The sequence below is a fragment of the Lycorma delicatula genome, chromosome 10 (genome assembly GCF_047948215.1).
Source record: "Lycorma delicatula isolate Av1 chromosome 10, ASM4794821v1, whole genome shotgun sequence".
In the NCBI taxonomy this organism is placed as follows: domain Eukaryota; kingdom Metazoa; phylum Arthropoda; class Insecta; order Hemiptera; family Fulgoridae; genus Lycorma; species Lycorma delicatula.
Genome location: NC_134464.1, coordinates 66370133 through 66388965, shown reverse-complemented (window position 1 = coordinate 66388965; position 18833 = coordinate 66370133). Strand labels below are relative to the sequence as shown.

Genomic DNA, 18833 nt, shown 5'->3' with positions numbered 1-18833 from the left:
TTCTACCGCACTGAGAATTCTCATAACTAACCCTTGTCTATTGCAATTTTTGTTCAAATACTAATCATTTCAAGTAGCCCTACAGATTTTCAATTTTTCAGGACAAATCTCACCATATAAAATTACTAAATTTACCCTTTAAATTGGATCGCTAGAATTTCTGCCTGGTTTAATTTTATCGAAACTACCAAGAATTTCCGAACGTATGATTATATGGACTTTCTTCTTCAGTTTCACAGTAGAACATGTCTGAAAATTTGAATAGAATAAAAAAATCACAATGAACAAAACCTTAAAAAAAACGTGAAATAATTAAATAACTGTATTTTTATCTTATAATTCTCTGTGACATTATGATATTGTTTTTAAGACAATAAAATTTAAGATTTTTATAAACCGTCGTGCGTGACTACGATGATAGCTAAAGCTTATCTATGCGGGTCACGCACGACGGTGAATAAAAATCTAAAATTTTATTGTCTTAAAAACAATATCACAGAGGATTATAAGATAAAAATATAGTTATTTAATTATTTCACGCTTTTTAAGGTTTCTTCGTAGTGATTTTTTTTAAATTTTATTTATTACTTTTTAAAGATTAGTAGGCCTGTGCCCAACAGTAGGAAGTTTATAGGCTGATGATGATGAAAGTTTAGTACACTTGACCGGCGCAAATAATTTAATAATCTACACAATAAGATAGCCTTGCCAGAGTTAGAAAGACTCAGAAACATTCAAAAGCTGTTTTGAAGCGCTGCAGTAGGAAGCGCTTCAAAACGGCTACTGCAGCCGCTTATATCTACTGCAGCGCTTCCTGGCGGCTTATAATCGTAAAACTAATCTAAGAACCTCCTCTGAAGTGATATCTATGTCAGGTATGGCAAAAAAATCGCATGAAAATCGGTCTGGAAGTTTTGGAGGAAAATAGTAAAAGGCACACACACACACACACACAAAACCTCATCCCAAACGCAAATACTGTCTCCGTTCCGTCGTGAGTAAAAAACTACTCGATCAATCGCAACCAAATTTTTATCAGTATTTCTTGCCATAACTGAGAAGTTTTTTTTAGATATGTTTCATCTCGAAAAATCCTCATCAAAATCGGCCAAGCCGTTTTAGAGAAACACATCTACTGAAGCGCCCCCTAGTAGCCGAAAACCATAAAACATGTCTAAGAACCTGCTCTGAAGTGATATCTATGTAATTAAAAAAAACGCATCGAAATCGGTCCAGTAATTTTTGAGGAAAATGGTGACCGACATATATGTACTAAGACAATTACTTTACAAAAAATTACTTATTACTTTACTAAAACAAATTAATTTACAACTTTAACAGAAATTCCAACTAAAGCAGACTTATTAAAAAAAAAAAATCCCTTTCCGCACGCTGGAAGGCGAAGGTAGATTTCACCGGTACTAAGTAGGGGATAAAAACGATGTCCACCTTAAGAAAACTTAAGATTTATCTTAAGATTAGCTTAAGAAAAACTTAAGATTTACTCAATACGACAGTAGTTGATGTGAAAACATTTTCACATGTTTAGCATTCGACATGCCCCATCTTCTTACAAATCCAGCAACATTTTTGTCATCCTTTACCATAAGGGTTGATCATATTAAAAATTGTTTCAGACAAAAGTTTTAGGTAGTGTTTAGAGGACTAACTAACACTTTAAACCGATTCGATACTGTACCTATTAAGGAAGGTAGGATTTTTTTTGTTTTCGAAACCCCATTTTTTCCAATCCCTGGGCCAACGGTTGGTGATATCAAAAAACTTTACTTAGATAAGTTTTAGATCCTTATCCAAGGAATAGTGAGAACTTTAAACGATTCAATGTTTTGCTTAATAAGAAAGTTATAGCGATATTTTGCTTTTTTCGAAAAAGTCCCCCCCCCCCCATTTCCAACCCTATGGTCCGATTTTTCCCGTTAACGAACTCGACCAAGATTTTGAGTCGTTATATTTTATGTATCAATTTGAAAGTGATTGGCACTAAATTACGGCAGTTATCGTGTTCATAAGAAAGTGAAATATATATAAATATATATATAAACTTTTGAAATGACGGTGGTTTTGGGGTCTGGGGGATGTTAAATGCGAAGATATGTCGCAATTTTCGGAAGTCGAATCACGGTACTGATTACAATAGGTAGCTTTCTTATGAAATATCTACGTAAAACCCTAATTTAAAAGTTAGGAAAACTGGTCTATGTGTTTGTAAAAGCTAATAATAAAAGACGATCTGTCTTTTTCTCAAAATAGTGTAAAAGAAATTAAAGTGAAATAGAATAACTGTAATGTAAGATATTTACTGGGGGCAGGAACAGCTCTAGTATTTTTACCACCATAGGCAAACCCAAAAAACCCGCCCCCAAGCTTCAAAAAAACTTTAAAATTAAAAGAAGAAAAATCAGAATTACAAAAGAACCTTGTTAAACATAAAAATGACATATAATTTAATTAAGACAATAATACTAATACAGACAGATTTACGGAAAACTGTTTTACTGAAAAAAATAAATTGATATTTTTAACGAGCTAATGACAACTAACATACAAACTAAAACTGGTACCTAATATTTTCAGAGAAAATTTAAATATACTTTTAAAACAATAAAACTAGTCAATGACATTATTGTACTAATAAATAGTAAGTAACATATTTTTTAGATTCAAGTAATTGAAATATATATTTTTATGGACTGTGTTTATTTTTTTGCCCTCTAGTTCAGGCGGTTTTGCCGCCTAGGACCGGCCCTGGTGTGGGAAGAGGAAGTAAACTAGAAAAAACAAAATTTAGATTGTTACAAGACACAATAATAAATAATTCAGTCATGGCCCGACATACATGGAAATTTAATGATAAAATATTTTTATTACAATTAAATTTTTTTTAAATATTCCGTAATAAATAAAAATAAAGTAGTTTGTAAACTTACTTTATTAATAATAGAGAAAAAAGGTGTAAAAATAAAGAATCAATATCAAATACTCTTATAGAATTTTAAAGAGTAGTAAACATTTTAAAAGTTTCTTTTTAATCATAAAAACATTAACTTCCCTAAAACATTTCGAAGAATTTTGAATGTTCTTGCTATTGGTCTTTGTTTCGAAAAATTATATCTTATCTTACTTTACATAACAGGTGTGAAACAGGTTGTCAGTTCTTTTTAGTTGTTGCAAAGTAATCACACGATACGGTATAAAATGTAAACAGGGTTTCCACCGAATTTAAGATTCGTTTTCCTTGACTTTTCCTGACCAATTTGTTAAAATCTTCCTGACTCTTATAATGTTATGCTATTGCCGTTTACTCGACAAAAAAAATATATTTTTTTTTCCAGCCTCCACCTTCCTCATATCTGTGCAATTCACGCTTTTTTACTTATTATTACATTCATTTTTAATTTTTGGTGATTTTTTAAATATACATTTAAAATTAGCCTATCCTTTTGTGATAAACTGTTTCAGTAAATTACATTGCAAAGTTCAAAAAAAATAATAAACAGCAATATTTAATATGTTTCTTGCGTAAAAATGAACATCATGGTAATTAAAAGTAACTCAGATAAGAAATAAAAACTAACCAAAGCAATCTCTAAAAATAATTTGCTCACATCTAAGATTACTAAACATTTTTTTTTTTTATCTAGCCTACATTATTTTGTAAACAAAAAATCTGATGTGGACACCACATGACTTCCTTACGTCTGTTGAATTACGTATACACATGTATTTAAAATGAAAAGTATATAAGATTTTATTTTATTAATAAATTCTGATATTTTTTTCTTTTTTTTATTGTTATTATTGAATAATCGTAATTTTGTTTTGTTAAATCACAGGTTAATAATTATTAATAAATCAATATATTTAAATTAGAAAAAAAAGTTAAAAAAAAAAAAGAGATGAAGTCTAATTCGAACCGATGTGTCTTCCCCTTGTAAGATCCAAATATTTCCATTCATTAAAATTTTATTTGGCTATAACTCTGGAACCAATAAAAATAAGTACCACTTATGATATATCGTTGAAAAGCTCTCAATGAGGGGTTATTACTACAGTTTAAAAACAATCCAAATTTTGTTGTATTTTGAGCTTTTTTGGACACTTTTGGTTCAATCGATTGCAATCAAAAGGGGAGGAGACACAACAGATGTCTAGATGTTACAACAGTTCTAAATATAAAATGTCAACATACTACGGCTAATCGTTTTTGAGTTATGCGAGATACATACGTACGTACAGACGTCACGTCGAAACTAGTCAAAATTGATTCAGGGATGGTAAAAATGGATATTCCGTTAAAATCTGAAAACCAAATTTTTTCGCAATACTTTCTTTACTTCGTACAAGGAAGTAAAACAATATATCTAATAACAAAAAAGTCTGCATAAAAGTGCTAAGAAACACAGATTTCAATTTAACAAAGAATTGTAAAGTTGTATGATCACAACTTACAGGAGAACTAAAAACACTGTGACTAAAAGTAATACAGATAAGAAAACTTGAACAGAACATCTTACTTTGTACAGAAAACAAACCTTATTAACACTTACTTGAAAAATATTTTGTAATTATTAATCTAACGTATTTGAAAAATGCCATCAAAATATGGATTAATGATATAAGAGCATTAGGTAGCTCAAAGCTGGAATTTTGACGCTATACAACGACCAGGAAATATAATTTTAAAAGTTACACCAGTATCTTCACATGAACTTAAGGATAACTTATTTTTTACAACATTGAGAACCCGTATAATCAACGACTTAGAAATATCGTCTTTATAACAAAAAGAATAATACTGTATTGTCATTTTGTGTAAATGAAGTCGAGGATTCAAATGTATCATTTGCTGCTGAAATGGTATTACTCTGACGAGAAGATCCAGGCAAAAAACATGCAGGTGTATCACAATCACTGTTCTTATAACTGTCGATCAAAGTTTTAATCTGCTGAGTTGAAGTACCAATGGGAGATAAAAGATTTCCATTGAAGGCTGAAAATTTCTTATCTTAATTATTTCAGTATGCTACTTTCCTTTACTGTGCGAAGTCACTGTCTTTCGGCCCACATTACCCAGTTCAAAATGTTTTTAGAGACATCACAAAAAGCACGATACACATCTCTACCTCTTATCAACCGACTGAAATCTGAGTGTAAGTTTATATCTAACCACTGGTCATTAACAGTCTTTTACATGCCATTTAAAAATAATTAACCTAAAATACCAAAACAAAATTAATTGTGGTTTGAGAGAAATTCCAAGAAAACAATTAACATCCTTGAAATATTTTAATGGTAAATTTTGTTAAAATTTCACCAGTGAAAAAATTAACTGCAGTTTGAAATATTTTTCCTTTAATATAAAAGAATAATTAGGGAATGTATATGTCGCAATGAAATGATGAAAACGGAGATTTGATCAAATCCCTAAGGGAGATGATCAATTCACGGAAGACGTTAAAATTACAACTCTGTGGGGTGATTTCCCTAAAGAAAGTAAGTGATTAGATCAAATCCCTTAACTGTTTTAGTGAAAAGAGTAAATAATATTGTTTAGATATTATAAGTATTTATTTAGTAAACCATGCTTTATTAAATGTATAGTAGGCAATACAACAATAGTCATTGAAACACAAATTATTTAATCAAAACTAATTGCAAAAAACTTTTAACTTAACAAATTTAACTTAACTTGTTAAGTTAAGATTAAGTTAAAATTTGATCACTTACTTTCTTTAGGGAAATCACCCCACAGATTTGTAATTTTAACATCTTCCGGGAATTGATCATCTACATTAGGGATTTCATCAAATCTCCGTTTTTATCATCTCCCGACTACATATATAAGAACAGGATATGTTAATGGCTGTTTCATGCACGTAGTTGCAATGTGCTGCCAATGGGGCCGCCACTACCCGATGCCGGGAAAGTATATCAAATATATTTTGGCATTACTTAAAAAATACTATTATGTTATTAAACATAATACATAACATCTCAATTCAGTAAAAAAAATGCAATTCTCTGAAATATTTTGCAATGTTTTCTGACTTTCCCTGATTCTTTTCTAGAAATTCCTGACTTTAACTAACTTTTCCTGCCTGTGGGAATCGTGTTAAATCATGAAGAATCGTACGGAAAGATGTGTATTTTACACCACCACATTGTTGTGATATCTTATGTATAAATATTTTCGCATCGGCAGAAATTCTTCGTTGAATAGCTGCTACGGTCGAATCCTAACGGAAAGGTCGCTTAATTCGTTTTACGTGTGAAACCGCTCCCATTGAACGCAATTTTTTAACCATGATACTCTTTGCTGGGATAATGACATACGGAAATCTTTCCGCTAAAATTTGACGCGTTTCTTTAAAAGTTAAAGAACCCGCATAACCTTCCACCATAACGCAACCTTTTCCTCGATCGAATAAGACATTTTTTGAAAAACACAGCTGTAAATAACGATGCTATATTGACGCTAATAGTAGCAGCGTTGAAAATTAACCTCAAATAACTGCAGTTCGAGCAGATTCGGTCCGGTTTTAAGTTGCTCACGTTATATAGTTTTATTATTGAACTAAATAATTTATTTATTATAATAAAGTCTTTAAAATTCCTATAATAAAATTTACTTAAAAATAAAAGTTTAACTTTTTATTAATTTTTAGAAACTGATGATAGCTTAATGAAAGAAGAAACGCATACTTTTTTATAACTAAACAGATAATAACATGTATTATTATTAATAATTATACTTATTAATTCATCAAGACATCAATTAATTTTGTTGTGACGTTTCTAATTTATACATTTAGAAGAAAAAAAATAAGATTGACATAATGTAAATATAACAAGAAAAGTAAATTTTAAGGGAAAACAATGTGAAAATGTTTTTGAAAGACCTTTTTTAAACTTATGGTCCTGGCAATGCTTCGTTATTGCCAGAAGTTTTTTTTTAACCTCCGGGACCACCGTTAGGTATTACTTCAGAGGATGGGATGAATGACAATTTTTTTAGCGTGTGAAAATGCCATGCCTGACCGGGATTTGAACCCGGGACATCCAGAAAGTTTACCAAAGTTCAAATTTCACCAATCTCACTACTATATAATTCACAAAAAAATAAACTTCTTTTACTAAATTTTATGTCGTACATATATCACGATATATCATCTATATCGATTGTCATTGTCTACAACGTCGTTGTATATGTCAATATCGACTTCCTCATACAGTTATTATGTGACTGAATATTAAAGTATAAAAATTATTATACTAAATAACATATAAGCACTCCCGGAAAAAATAATAATAAATTGTGACATTTTCAGAGAAATCAGTTGCGTAGTTTTTGAGTTATTAGGGCACACAAAAAACGAAGATTTTCTTTTATTTATTATATTAATATTCCTATAGTATAATACAACCGTTATAAATTGATTTAGTATTAAATTTTAATATTAAATCAATTTATAAAACAATAAAAATAAACAGTACATCAACTATTAAATGCACTTGGCTAATGAAAAAAAAAAAACTATTTTATGTTACCGCTAAACTGAATGATATAATAACGTTTTTTTTTTTTTGTTTTTTTTTTTAAATATACTATCTTTGGTGGCTAACCTGTTTGTATTCTAGCAGTTTGATGTGGACCCCGTGGAGGCAGAGGCGGCGCCACTATCAACTGCGATTCACTAGTCATCTGTAAAAAAAAGAAACTATTTTAGTAGCTAAATGTAGTATGATAAACATTAATATGTGAATTACAAAAATTAATAAATTACATATTTTTAATACGGTTAAAATTAAAAATAATATCCGTAAATATTAAAATTAAATAAAATATATTTAACAGTAATCAATAGTAAATACAACACAGATAGAAAACATTATTTCATTTTTTTAATGGTTTATTTAATCTCATTAAAAAGGTTATATAAATTATTTTAATTCTTCATGAAAAAACTAACGCTGACATTTTTCTTCATGTAACATCTAACATCTAACTACCTTCAAGAAAATAATCAGACATGCATATACGCACGTATTTTAACAATGTAATAAAGAAGAGTCGAATGAAATACTACGTGCAAAAATTCAAGAAAAAAGATTCTTTACAAATAACTAAATCTGAAAAACTACTGTAAACTGGAACGTAAATAACATGCAACTAGCGGGAGAGAATTTAATTGATGTAGATAATCCCGCTTCAGAATCCAGTTTACCAATAACACAATGAAATGTATATTTTACTTTTCAATGTAACTTTTTTTACAAAAAATATAAATAAATGATTATTAAAATACAGCGCGCACACACACACACACGCACACGCACACACACACACACACACACACACACACACACACACACACACACACACACACACACACACACACACACACACACACACACACACACACACACACACACACACACACACACACACACACTTAAGCCTACACCCAATTCTTTAATATCTTAATTATTTTTAATTAATTTTTACAGTATATAATACTTATTATAAAATATACTTTAAAAAAAAGAAAAAGATAAAATAATTAATTTAAATTCAACATCAGAATTACTTGGTAAAATTCAGGTTTTAGTTTTTGTCGTACTACCGAGCAAAACACTCATTAAGTAAAAAATACTTGTCAAATTCTATTTGCTTAAATTTTTGTTCTAATGCCTTTTAATCAAATATGCAGCCCGAATGATGCGAGTAGTAAAAAAATTAATTTATTTCGGAAAATGGGATACAGACTCTGAAATAATATCTATTTCATCATTTTATTTTTTACAAAGTACAAACTCAGCAAGTAAATATCAAAAAATAGTTTAATGAGTGCGATGGCGTTATTTTGTTCCTTATTAGTATTGTGATCGTGAAAAATGTCGGTTTTCAGATTTCAATGGAAATATCCATTTTGACTAGTTTCGGCATGACGTCTGTTCGTTTGTATCTCGCATGACTAAAAAACGATTAGCCGTAGTATGTTGAAATTTTGGAGTTCTGCAGTAATAAGCCCTCATTGAGAGCTTTTTAACAATGTACTTACAGCTTTTTACTTACTACAGTGGTACTTACTTTCATTGGTTCCAGAGTTACAGCCAAATAAAACTTTAATTAATGAAACATTTGGATCTTACAAGGGAAAGGCACATCGGTTCGAATCCGACTTCATCTCCTTTTTTTTAACTTTTTTTTTTTATTTAAATATACTGATTTACCCGTGATTGTAAAAAACTTTAACAATAAATAGTAACAATAAAAAAATATATGAAAAATATCAGAAATTATTAATCAAATTAAATCTTATGTACTTTTCATTTTAATAAAAAATGTGTAAGTAATTTAATAGGCGTACATGGAAGTCATTGGTGTCCACATCAGATTTTTTTTAGTAAAGTACAAACTCAGCAAGGAATTATCAAAAGATACTTCAACGAGTGCGATAGCGTGATTTTGTTCTTTATTAATATTTTTTCAATTGATTCTTGACGATTCTGACGTTTCAATATTCGAGGGACGTTCACGTCAATCCAGGGTTTTTGTTAGACTAAAGTGAAAATGGAGAATCCTGTGCATTCTGTCGGTTGTACAGATAAGATACAAGTGTCATCTATTACCACACGGCCCGCTGGCGTAAAGCAATGATAAACAACAACAGTCAGTAGTAAAGAACGTCCAATGTAGTGAATGGATTGGCGTCCAATGGGCCGGCCTCCGGGGCGAGGTAGCGCGGTAGCGTCTTGGGCTTTCATCCGGAGTTCCCGGTCAGGCATGGCATTTTCACGCACACTACAAATCATGCATCTCATCCTTTGAAGCAATATCTAACGGTGGACCCGGAGGTTAAACAACGAAAAATAAGTAAAAATAAATGTAGTGAATAGATATGTAAAACAGCGTGTTGTAATGAAATTTCTCATGAATGAAGGCGTAAAATCCGGTGAAATTTATCGCGCTCCTGCGGTGATGAGACTCTTAGTCTCAGTAAAACATTTGTGTAAACGTTTTAAAGAAGTCCGTACATCAGTGACTGACAATCGCAGTCGAGGTGGTTCGGAGCCACTAAAGTTATGCCCTCAGTTTTTTGGGATAAAAATGGCATCGTTCACGTCGATTTTCTACCCTGTGGATTCGATATTAACAGCAAGTACTACTGTAAAGTTCTTCAAGATGTGCACAATGCTGTCAAAAAAAAAACAAAAAAAAACGGTCTAGTGTGATCAATAAAGGCGTTCTGTTTCTCCAGGACAATGCCCAACCGCATACAGACCACCGCACGACATTCACGCTAAAGATCTTGGCTGGAAGTTGCTGCCACCCCATCGTACAGTTCGAAAACTAGCTCCCAGCGATTTTCACCTGTTCGGGCCCTTCAAATTCTTCTTGGGAGGTCAGCATTTCAACAGCAACGATGAGGTGAAGCAGTTAGTCCTATCATTGTTTTGACGTAACGACAAATCTTTCTACACTGCGGAACACCGGTATAAATGTAGCAGGGGATTACATCGAGAATAAAAATATTTTTTTACTACAAGTGTGTTCTATATTTATTAAAAAAATTAACAGCCCTAGATTGACCTGAACGCCCCTCGTATAATACTAATAATTTAACCCTTCAGTGATAAAATACAAATTTATTGTTACCCACACGACGTTACTTATTTCTTATTTTCTTTTTAAAAGTATAATTTTTTTAAAATAGAAAATGCTCTAAAAATTAATAAAACGTCAGTTCTCTGATAAGGTATTCATTTTTAATTAGTCATATAAAATGTAAAGTGGGTAAAATCACCTAGAATGACTTTGCAATCATGAAAATAATTAAAAATTATTCCAACTCTGATAATTTTTCACGTATTAAAAATACAATAAAACCCTTTCAAGTCGATAAGTATAATGGATAATGTGAACAAAAGGAAATAGTTATTACCAATCGCCTGAACTGATTAAAATAAGAAATAGCCACCGGAAATATTTTGTGTTGGCAGAGTGCGGTTTATATTGTGAAAGAAGGAATTTCGAAAAATTACTGTCACTACGTTTTGTTATTCTGTTACCATTATCATTTCATGTATTTTATTTTTTTGTTTTGCTATATTAAGAATAACGTTTATTAGATACAAAAACAATAATACGATTACAATGATACTTGTTTTTCGATTCCGAATTTTGTGTTTTACGTCGGATATCTTAAAAACTATCTTAATTACAGTTCTGGGATCCAGAACTGTAATTAATTAATTGCTTAAGTAATTAACTGATTACTTAATCAGTTCTTTAGTATTTACTTTTTATTGGTATACTATCGTTTACATACGGCCTCAGATGAAGTAATCTAGTGGCGTTAAGTCAGGTCATCGTGGTGGCCAATCGATTGGTCCACCATTGGTCGATTGTATCCATTTAAGATATTAGCATTCAAGAAATTTCTAGATACTAAAGAAAAATGTGGAGTTGCATCATCGTGCTGAAAAATCATTTGCAATCTAATTAGTAAAGGTACGTCCTCCAAAAGAGTCAGAAAATTATTTTTCAAGAAATAAACGTATGCATATCCTGTAAGGTCTTCATTGAAAGCAAATGATCGCAGAATTTTGTCATAAATAATGCCACACAAATATTAACGTGAAATCTATGTTGGAAACAGTCGCGGCTCGTAGATAAAATTAATTGGGGTACTGTTTCAGAAAATCCTTTTCTGAGCCTTTTCAAGGCTACGGTTAAAGTTTTCTGTAAAATAAAACAAACCGGAAAAAAATTGAATCAAATAGAATAGCTGAAGCAGGATAATAATATTCTACACTCAATTACATTCAAGAATATGGTACACGGTTTTTAAGCATATTGTGCTTAAAACTCGTATTCGGTTTAACCGAATAAATAATAAAATGTCAATACAGATAATATTTTTTAGTATTATTAGATAATAAATAGAATATCCGCTAAAAAACACCATAATCCAACAGTGCTTAATTTAAATTTCTGTGTAGACAGAAACAAATACATAATTAGTTGTTACTAATTGCCTTCTTTTTAACTTCCAGCGTGTTTTTTGACAGATCTGGCAATGAAAAAGCCTTTGCTTTCCGCCATCTTCCGATCACTACTGAAAAATAACAACTGAACTACTTTCCTTCCACCGACTAAACTAGAAAATGGAACGAACAAGGAACGTTCCATGCACACGCGGAGTAAAAAAAAAACTACCTTCCACCAGCAAGTCAGGATCGGTACTGCGGGAGCGACAGTGCTCTCTCCCTAGCAGCCTCGCGCGCAGCTTCCTATGTGCCCATGCACACAACAGCCAAACATCACGCCGCTGGAACTGTTCGCTGCACAGTTCCATACAAAGATTTTTGAATCTGTTTCATAAACCGCAGGATGGCAACTGACATTAAGCTTAAGGATTATATATTGTATAAGTATAAAGAAAGAATTAACGAAAAAAGGACTCATTATATTAAATGTTATCGATAATATAAAGTGGAAATAGGGGGTGCTGCAGTTCCACAGTGCCTACACGCGAGCCGCCACTGGTTGGAAAATAGTTTTCACAGTACCATGTAGTAACGACATATTATGAGTATTAATTTCACCTGTTACCAGAGAACGATTAAATTTACACCAACTATCTCTTCCCCTTTGGACAGATGCCGTGTTGCGGAAGGTCGTCTGTTGATATATTGTGTAAATAAATCTCCCGTATAGCCTTTCTCATTATTTTTTAAGCTCTCTGTATTACGCCTAATAGCTAGTCCATAATAGGTTTTTATTTTACCTATTTGACTTTAGTTAATCTCCCTTTACCGTACAGTAATTTACCATCACCCAAACATTTCATTTTTTAAATTAATTTACGAAAGCGAGTTCGAAAACGATTTTGAACATCTCCAACACATTCTAGTTTCTTTTAGATTACAGTTTTACATATTGTGCTTAGATTTAGCCACTGCCATGAGTGCTTCTCGCTATCCACGCTATCACCTAGGTATTTTACATAACAAACACCTCTTGTTTCAACAGAACGATGAAATATTTTAATTGATCCACATACTACATTCCTCCACTACTCCACTAGTGCCCGAGTAGTTAGAGCTGCAAATATGTTTCTTAAAATTTTTAATTTTACATTTTTGACTATATTCTATCAGAATTTCAACTTCCAGTATTTTTCCAGTGTCAAAACTACTTATTGAGACAATTCTATTTGGCTAGCTCCCAACGATAGCAACTCTCTTTTTCTTTTTAATCTCCAGAACTACCGTAAGATATTACTTCAGACGATGAATGGAGAATGATACGTATGAATATAAATGGAGTGTAGTCTTGTACACTCTCAGGTCAACCATTCTGAGATTGTGATTAACCACCAAAAAACACCGGTATCCACGATCTAGTACTCAAATTCGTACACGAGTAACTAACTACCTTACCTAGGATTTGAACCTTAGAACTCTGGACTTCCAAATCAATGATTTGGACTTCCTAATTTGCGATGATTAGTTTGATCACTAGACCAATCGGATGGGTCCCATCGAGCACAACTGCAAGATCAGTTTCATTGAAATTGGATAACACTGCCTCTTTTTTTTAATAGCTAATATTTTACAGTAACCTGCTTTGTTCTACGACCTTCTGAGCGGGAGACATTAAATTTGAAAACAGCCGATCAAAAATTACAGTAAAAACTTTGTGCATAAAATTACATTAACACTGTATTACTAAAAGCGTCATAAAATAATTAATCTTCATATACTCATTTTGTTACAGTGGACCACTTTAGTCAACTTTGGTTCGTCTTTTCTTTTTATTTTTCTTCTTTATTGCTTTCCAGTACTCCTTCAATCTGTCAGTGCTTGCTTTTTTGAGTTCTTCTGAACAAACCCTCGTTGTTGTTTTCTTTTCTTTCATTTTAAATCTGGAGTTTGCTTCTTTTACCATTTTTATATTGTCAGTTTTGTTTCGTAAATCTTCTATTATGATTTCTAGTTCTTGCATATCTTGTTTAATTTCGGTTATCCAGCTCGGTGTTTTGGACATTTTCCAGTATTTCTCGACCAGTTCCCGACGAGCCTGTTCGGTTCTATTCTTATTATGTGTCCAAAGAAGGAGATTCTTTTTTTTTCTAAAGTAGTCTAGAGCTGGTTCTACGTTTTTATATGCATCGTGGTTTGGTATGAGTCTCCATTCTCCCCCATCAGTAAGTCGTCTTTTATTTATGGACATTCTTAGAATTCTTCTTTCTATTCTTTGTATCTCTGTTGAGTAGGAAATGTTGGAATTTAGTTAGAAGAATGTTTCGCTTCCATATGATATTATAGGTATCATTACAGGTTTTTTAATGTTTGAGTTCATATATTCATTTATTATACACCAAATTATTCAGAAAATCCAGAAAATATATTAAACATAAAAAATTAAAATCAATTGTTTTCTCAAGTTTTTCAACTGAGAGGTTCCCTTAACCCTTAGATTTAGATATGAATATAAAATTGTAACCGTCCTGATAAGACTTCTAGAGAAAAAATCATCAGATCGATTCAATGGAAGAAAAAAATGACATTTAAAAGATTTCTTTAAAAATTAAATTTTTAAGAAACATTTAAGCATACAGTTGTATAACTGTTTAAATATTAAATAAGAATTTTCGTCCGATAAGACTGCACTTATTTAAATACCGTAGATGATAGAGAGATAAATTCTTAAAAAACGAAATGAAAACAATTAAATGAAAATTTTTATTAAATACAATGAAGCGCCCTTCAAAATATGTTTCACATTTAATACCTCCATATCCGAATGTTCAAAGTATAAAAATTGATATCTGTAATATATCAGCTACAACACTTAATTTCAAGACAATAGCTTTAACCGTACCAGAGATATAAAACGAAAATAGTTCAACACACATCATTTCTTAAATTGTGCAGGTACACACAGAGATTTTTTTTTTTTTTTTATTGTAATTGAGAAGTCTCAAACATCAAGAAATACGAACAAATTACCGGAAGCAATAGTTTTCAGTCACCACATTCTATACATTCCGGTAAAATAAAAATTATGAGAGGATAAAAGATTCTAATTAAACCGCTTACAGAAAACTGAATGGTTTATCTATTATTTTGACAATCAATTTACTTTATGAACTCAAAAAGCAAACATTAAATGCCTACTTCTGCACGATTGTCTACTTCTAGAAACACAAATAATACTAAGTCTTTTTCAAAAATTGTTTGAAAACAACCAATTACACATATTACTAAAACCAATTTTAATAAACATCTTTAAATACGCGTACAGTTTAAAAAATGCTAACAACATACTTGTAAGACTTTCCCGTCACGCGGCTAATGCCGCGTTCCGGGAAAGTATTACAATTGTGGGTGTTTCTAATGCACGGCTAACACATACACACACACACGCACAACTTTATTTTAAATATTTATCATTTTATTTAATTATGATAGTTTTTCGTTTATTTAATTAAGTGATTATAAATAAAGCGCGCACGCATGCCGTATTTAATTCGCAGGATGTGGCGGTACTAGCGGTACTAGCGGTACCGCTAGTACCGCCACCTTTTAGTTGTGAAATAACTAAAATTTCACAACTGGCATAGAACAAATTTTGCTTATTATTTGGTGTAGCCGCGAGGCATAACGCACCAGGTACCGAGTCAACCGGGGGACCTAGTTCGAGATCCTACCAGACCGAATTACCTTTTTACACTTTAAATATTCATTTATTTAATTCTACCGCTCACCTGTGACGTCACAACATAGAAAAAGATTACAACGTCATTTTTGGGGGTGGGGTGTATAACACTATTTGCAAAAAATTGAAAATTTTTTGCAAATAGAAAAATATGACCCTAATAAGAATAAGACCTTAATTAGGTGAAATCTCGAGATACTGAGAGTGACCTTGCTCACAGCCTCACTTCCTTCAACTTTTAAGTTGAAAATTTAACGGCAACAATGTCCCATACATAGAAGTAATCTGACCAGGTTTGGTCAAAATCGGTCCAGCATTTCTGGAGATATAAGATGATTTAGAGGCCAACACCGAACACACACATATGTATATACGAACATTAACATGGGGTTTTTTGGACCCCTTAGGTGTCAAAATGTAACCCACCGGTTTGTTTCTAGTGGTGAACTTGTCATTGCAAATCAGCTGATTTCCAAGTCGGGAGTTCTAAGATTCAAATCCTAGTAAACGCAGGTACGTTTATGCAGATTTTAATACTAGATCGTGGATACCGGTGTTCTTTGGTGGTTGGGTTTAAATTAATCACACATCTCAGGAACGGTCGACCTGAGACTGTTCAAGACTACACTTCATTTACATTCATACATATATATCATCCTCATTCATCCTCTGAAGTAATATTTTACAGTGGTTCCGGAGGCTTAACGCAATAAGAAAGTAAGTCGTTAAACCACTAAAAATACATTTACGACATCTACCTTTATTTTTAGTAATTAAAGTTCAGTCAAGGAAACAGTAATTTTTTTAATAAAAATTCTTAGATTAATTTATTAACTAATAAATAATATGTTTTATTTATTATACTAAATTAATTAATTAAATATAAGATATAATTAAAACTTTAACTTACTTCGGAGGTTCCGCATACGGTGTTATTAAGTGGAGCCATATTAACGTTCTTCGTCTGCATTTCACTGAAAAAAATGATAAATGTAAACACATTAAATAAATTCAATTAAATAATTAATAAACAGATGCTATAACTATAAAAATTTAATGGATTTTTAATAGAAAAACCATTAACGATAATTACACATTAACAATAATGCTGATAATAAATTATAATTTGCTATTAATATATATACATAATATCTTCTCATTCATCATTATTCTCTTCAACTTGTCGTGTGTACATGCGAATGCGACCGTGGTATTTGAAGTCGTTAAAATTATACTAACGGAGCAGGAAATAAGTTTGAAACTATTTATACCCTATAATTATGTTATAAAATTCCACATTTTATTTCACAAATGATTTCACTGTAAGTATATTTACGCTATGTAGTTGATTATTGTTACACAGTTAAATTCGGTTCCTTTCCTTACTCAGAAACACGAATTATACTAATGATTATTAACCTGAAATAATATACAAGCTGTAAAACATAATAATTAATATAGCCTCCCCATTCCAATTTTCAAAATTATGGAAAAAGCAATAAAAATTACAATAATAAAATGCCCAACATTATTGAAAAAGACCAGTTCGGTTTCTCAAGCAACAAAGGAACTGAGGAAACTCTTGTTCACTTTACAAGTGCAGTTGCTCATAACTTAAATGCGAATAAGAAAAACATTAGCAATCTTCTTGATTTGTTTACAGATTTTGATACTACATCTCAATCTCACACAATATTAATGAATAAAAGACAACATTATGGTATAAAAAATACCGCTTTAAAATTATTTCGAGATCATCTTCATAATAGAACACAAAAATTAAAAATACTTAAATAAATACTTAAAAATATTTAGGAGAAAGTTTATACTTAACTAATAATAAACTATTTACCCACCGGGTTGGTCTAGTGGTGAAAGCGTCTACCCAAATCAACTGATTTGAAAGTGGAGAGTTCCAGCGATCAAGTCCTAGTAAAGTCAGTTATTTTTACACGGATTTGAATACTAGATCGTGGATACCGATGTTCTTTGGTGGTTGGGTTTAAAATTAACCACACATCTCAGGAATGATAGAACTGAGACTGTATAATACTACACTTCATTTACAGTCATACATATCACCCTTATTCATTCTCTGAAGTATTATCTGAACGGTAATTATCAGAGGCTAAACAGGAAAAAGAAAAGAAAGAAAATAATAATCTATTAATGAAAATGAATCGGTTGAACGGTAATATTTGGGTCTGAATGTAAAAAATAAAAAAATAAATTCTATTACATTTAGTCTTACTAAGACAGATTGAGCAAATTTTAAATAAACTGCTAAAATGTATACTAACTGTATTAATTTCTTAGCTGACAACATGGTGTAATTAATTGTCCACTGGTAGAAAAGCAAACGTAATAAAATATATCGCAATAATGGTAGATGAAATCCTGATATGGAATCTTCATATAAACTATTTAATAAAGTACATATTTTATAAATTTTACAAAATGAGAAAAATTCTCCGAAATCCGGTATTTTTTTTTTCTTTAACCTCCGGAACCACCCTTAGGTATTGCCTCAGATGATGAGGAGGATGATTTGTAGCGTGTGTGAAAATGCCATGTCAGACTGGGATTCGAACCCGGACCTCCGAAATCCGGTATTAAAATTAGTTTATTACACGCTTTTATATAATCTATTCAGTAATATTTGGGGTGGGGCATTTAATTCTCAATTAGTGGATTTATTTACACTACACTAGCTAATTATACAAACAATATTAAATAAACCAACAACTCATCCGAGTCGCGTAAAATATTGAAGAACTATAATGTCATGACTATAAGACATAATATTATATCTTCAGAACATAATTGAGTATTTTTATAACTACAGTAATGAATTTGGATTATCGTATGATTGGACTGTATTTGATATAACGTAAGGAAGAGCAATTATAATAATTTCTATCTAATATAATTATCTATCTAATTTTACAACTATTAGAAGACAATTTAATCCATACAAATCGAATCCTTATAAATTCCCTCGCCTTTAATTTAAATGATTATAATAAAAATAATTGTAATCTTTGAATGAATAAGGGGAATTATTTTTTTTTAATAACTATTA

The 18833-nt window shown here is 31.2% G+C and overlaps 1 protein-coding gene across 2 annotated transcripts in view; it reads right to left on the bottom strand.

The window, feature by feature from the left end:
• The window catches only part of LOC142331397 (uncharacterized), a 324283-nt gene that overhangs the window by 227105 nt on the left and 78345 nt on the right, over positions 1-18833 (bottom strand). For both annotated transcript variants that reach the window (XM_075377279.1, XM_075377280.1), the window contains exons 2-3: positions 16662-16725; positions 7645-7723 (exon numbers count right to left, since the gene is read on the bottom strand). In XM_075377279.1, coding sequence (XP_075233394.1) covers positions 7645-7723; positions 16662-16721 — 139 coding nt within the window. In that variant the 5' untranslated portion in view covers positions 16722-16725. The remainder of the gene's footprint in view (positions 1-7644; positions 7724-16661; positions 16726-18833) is intronic.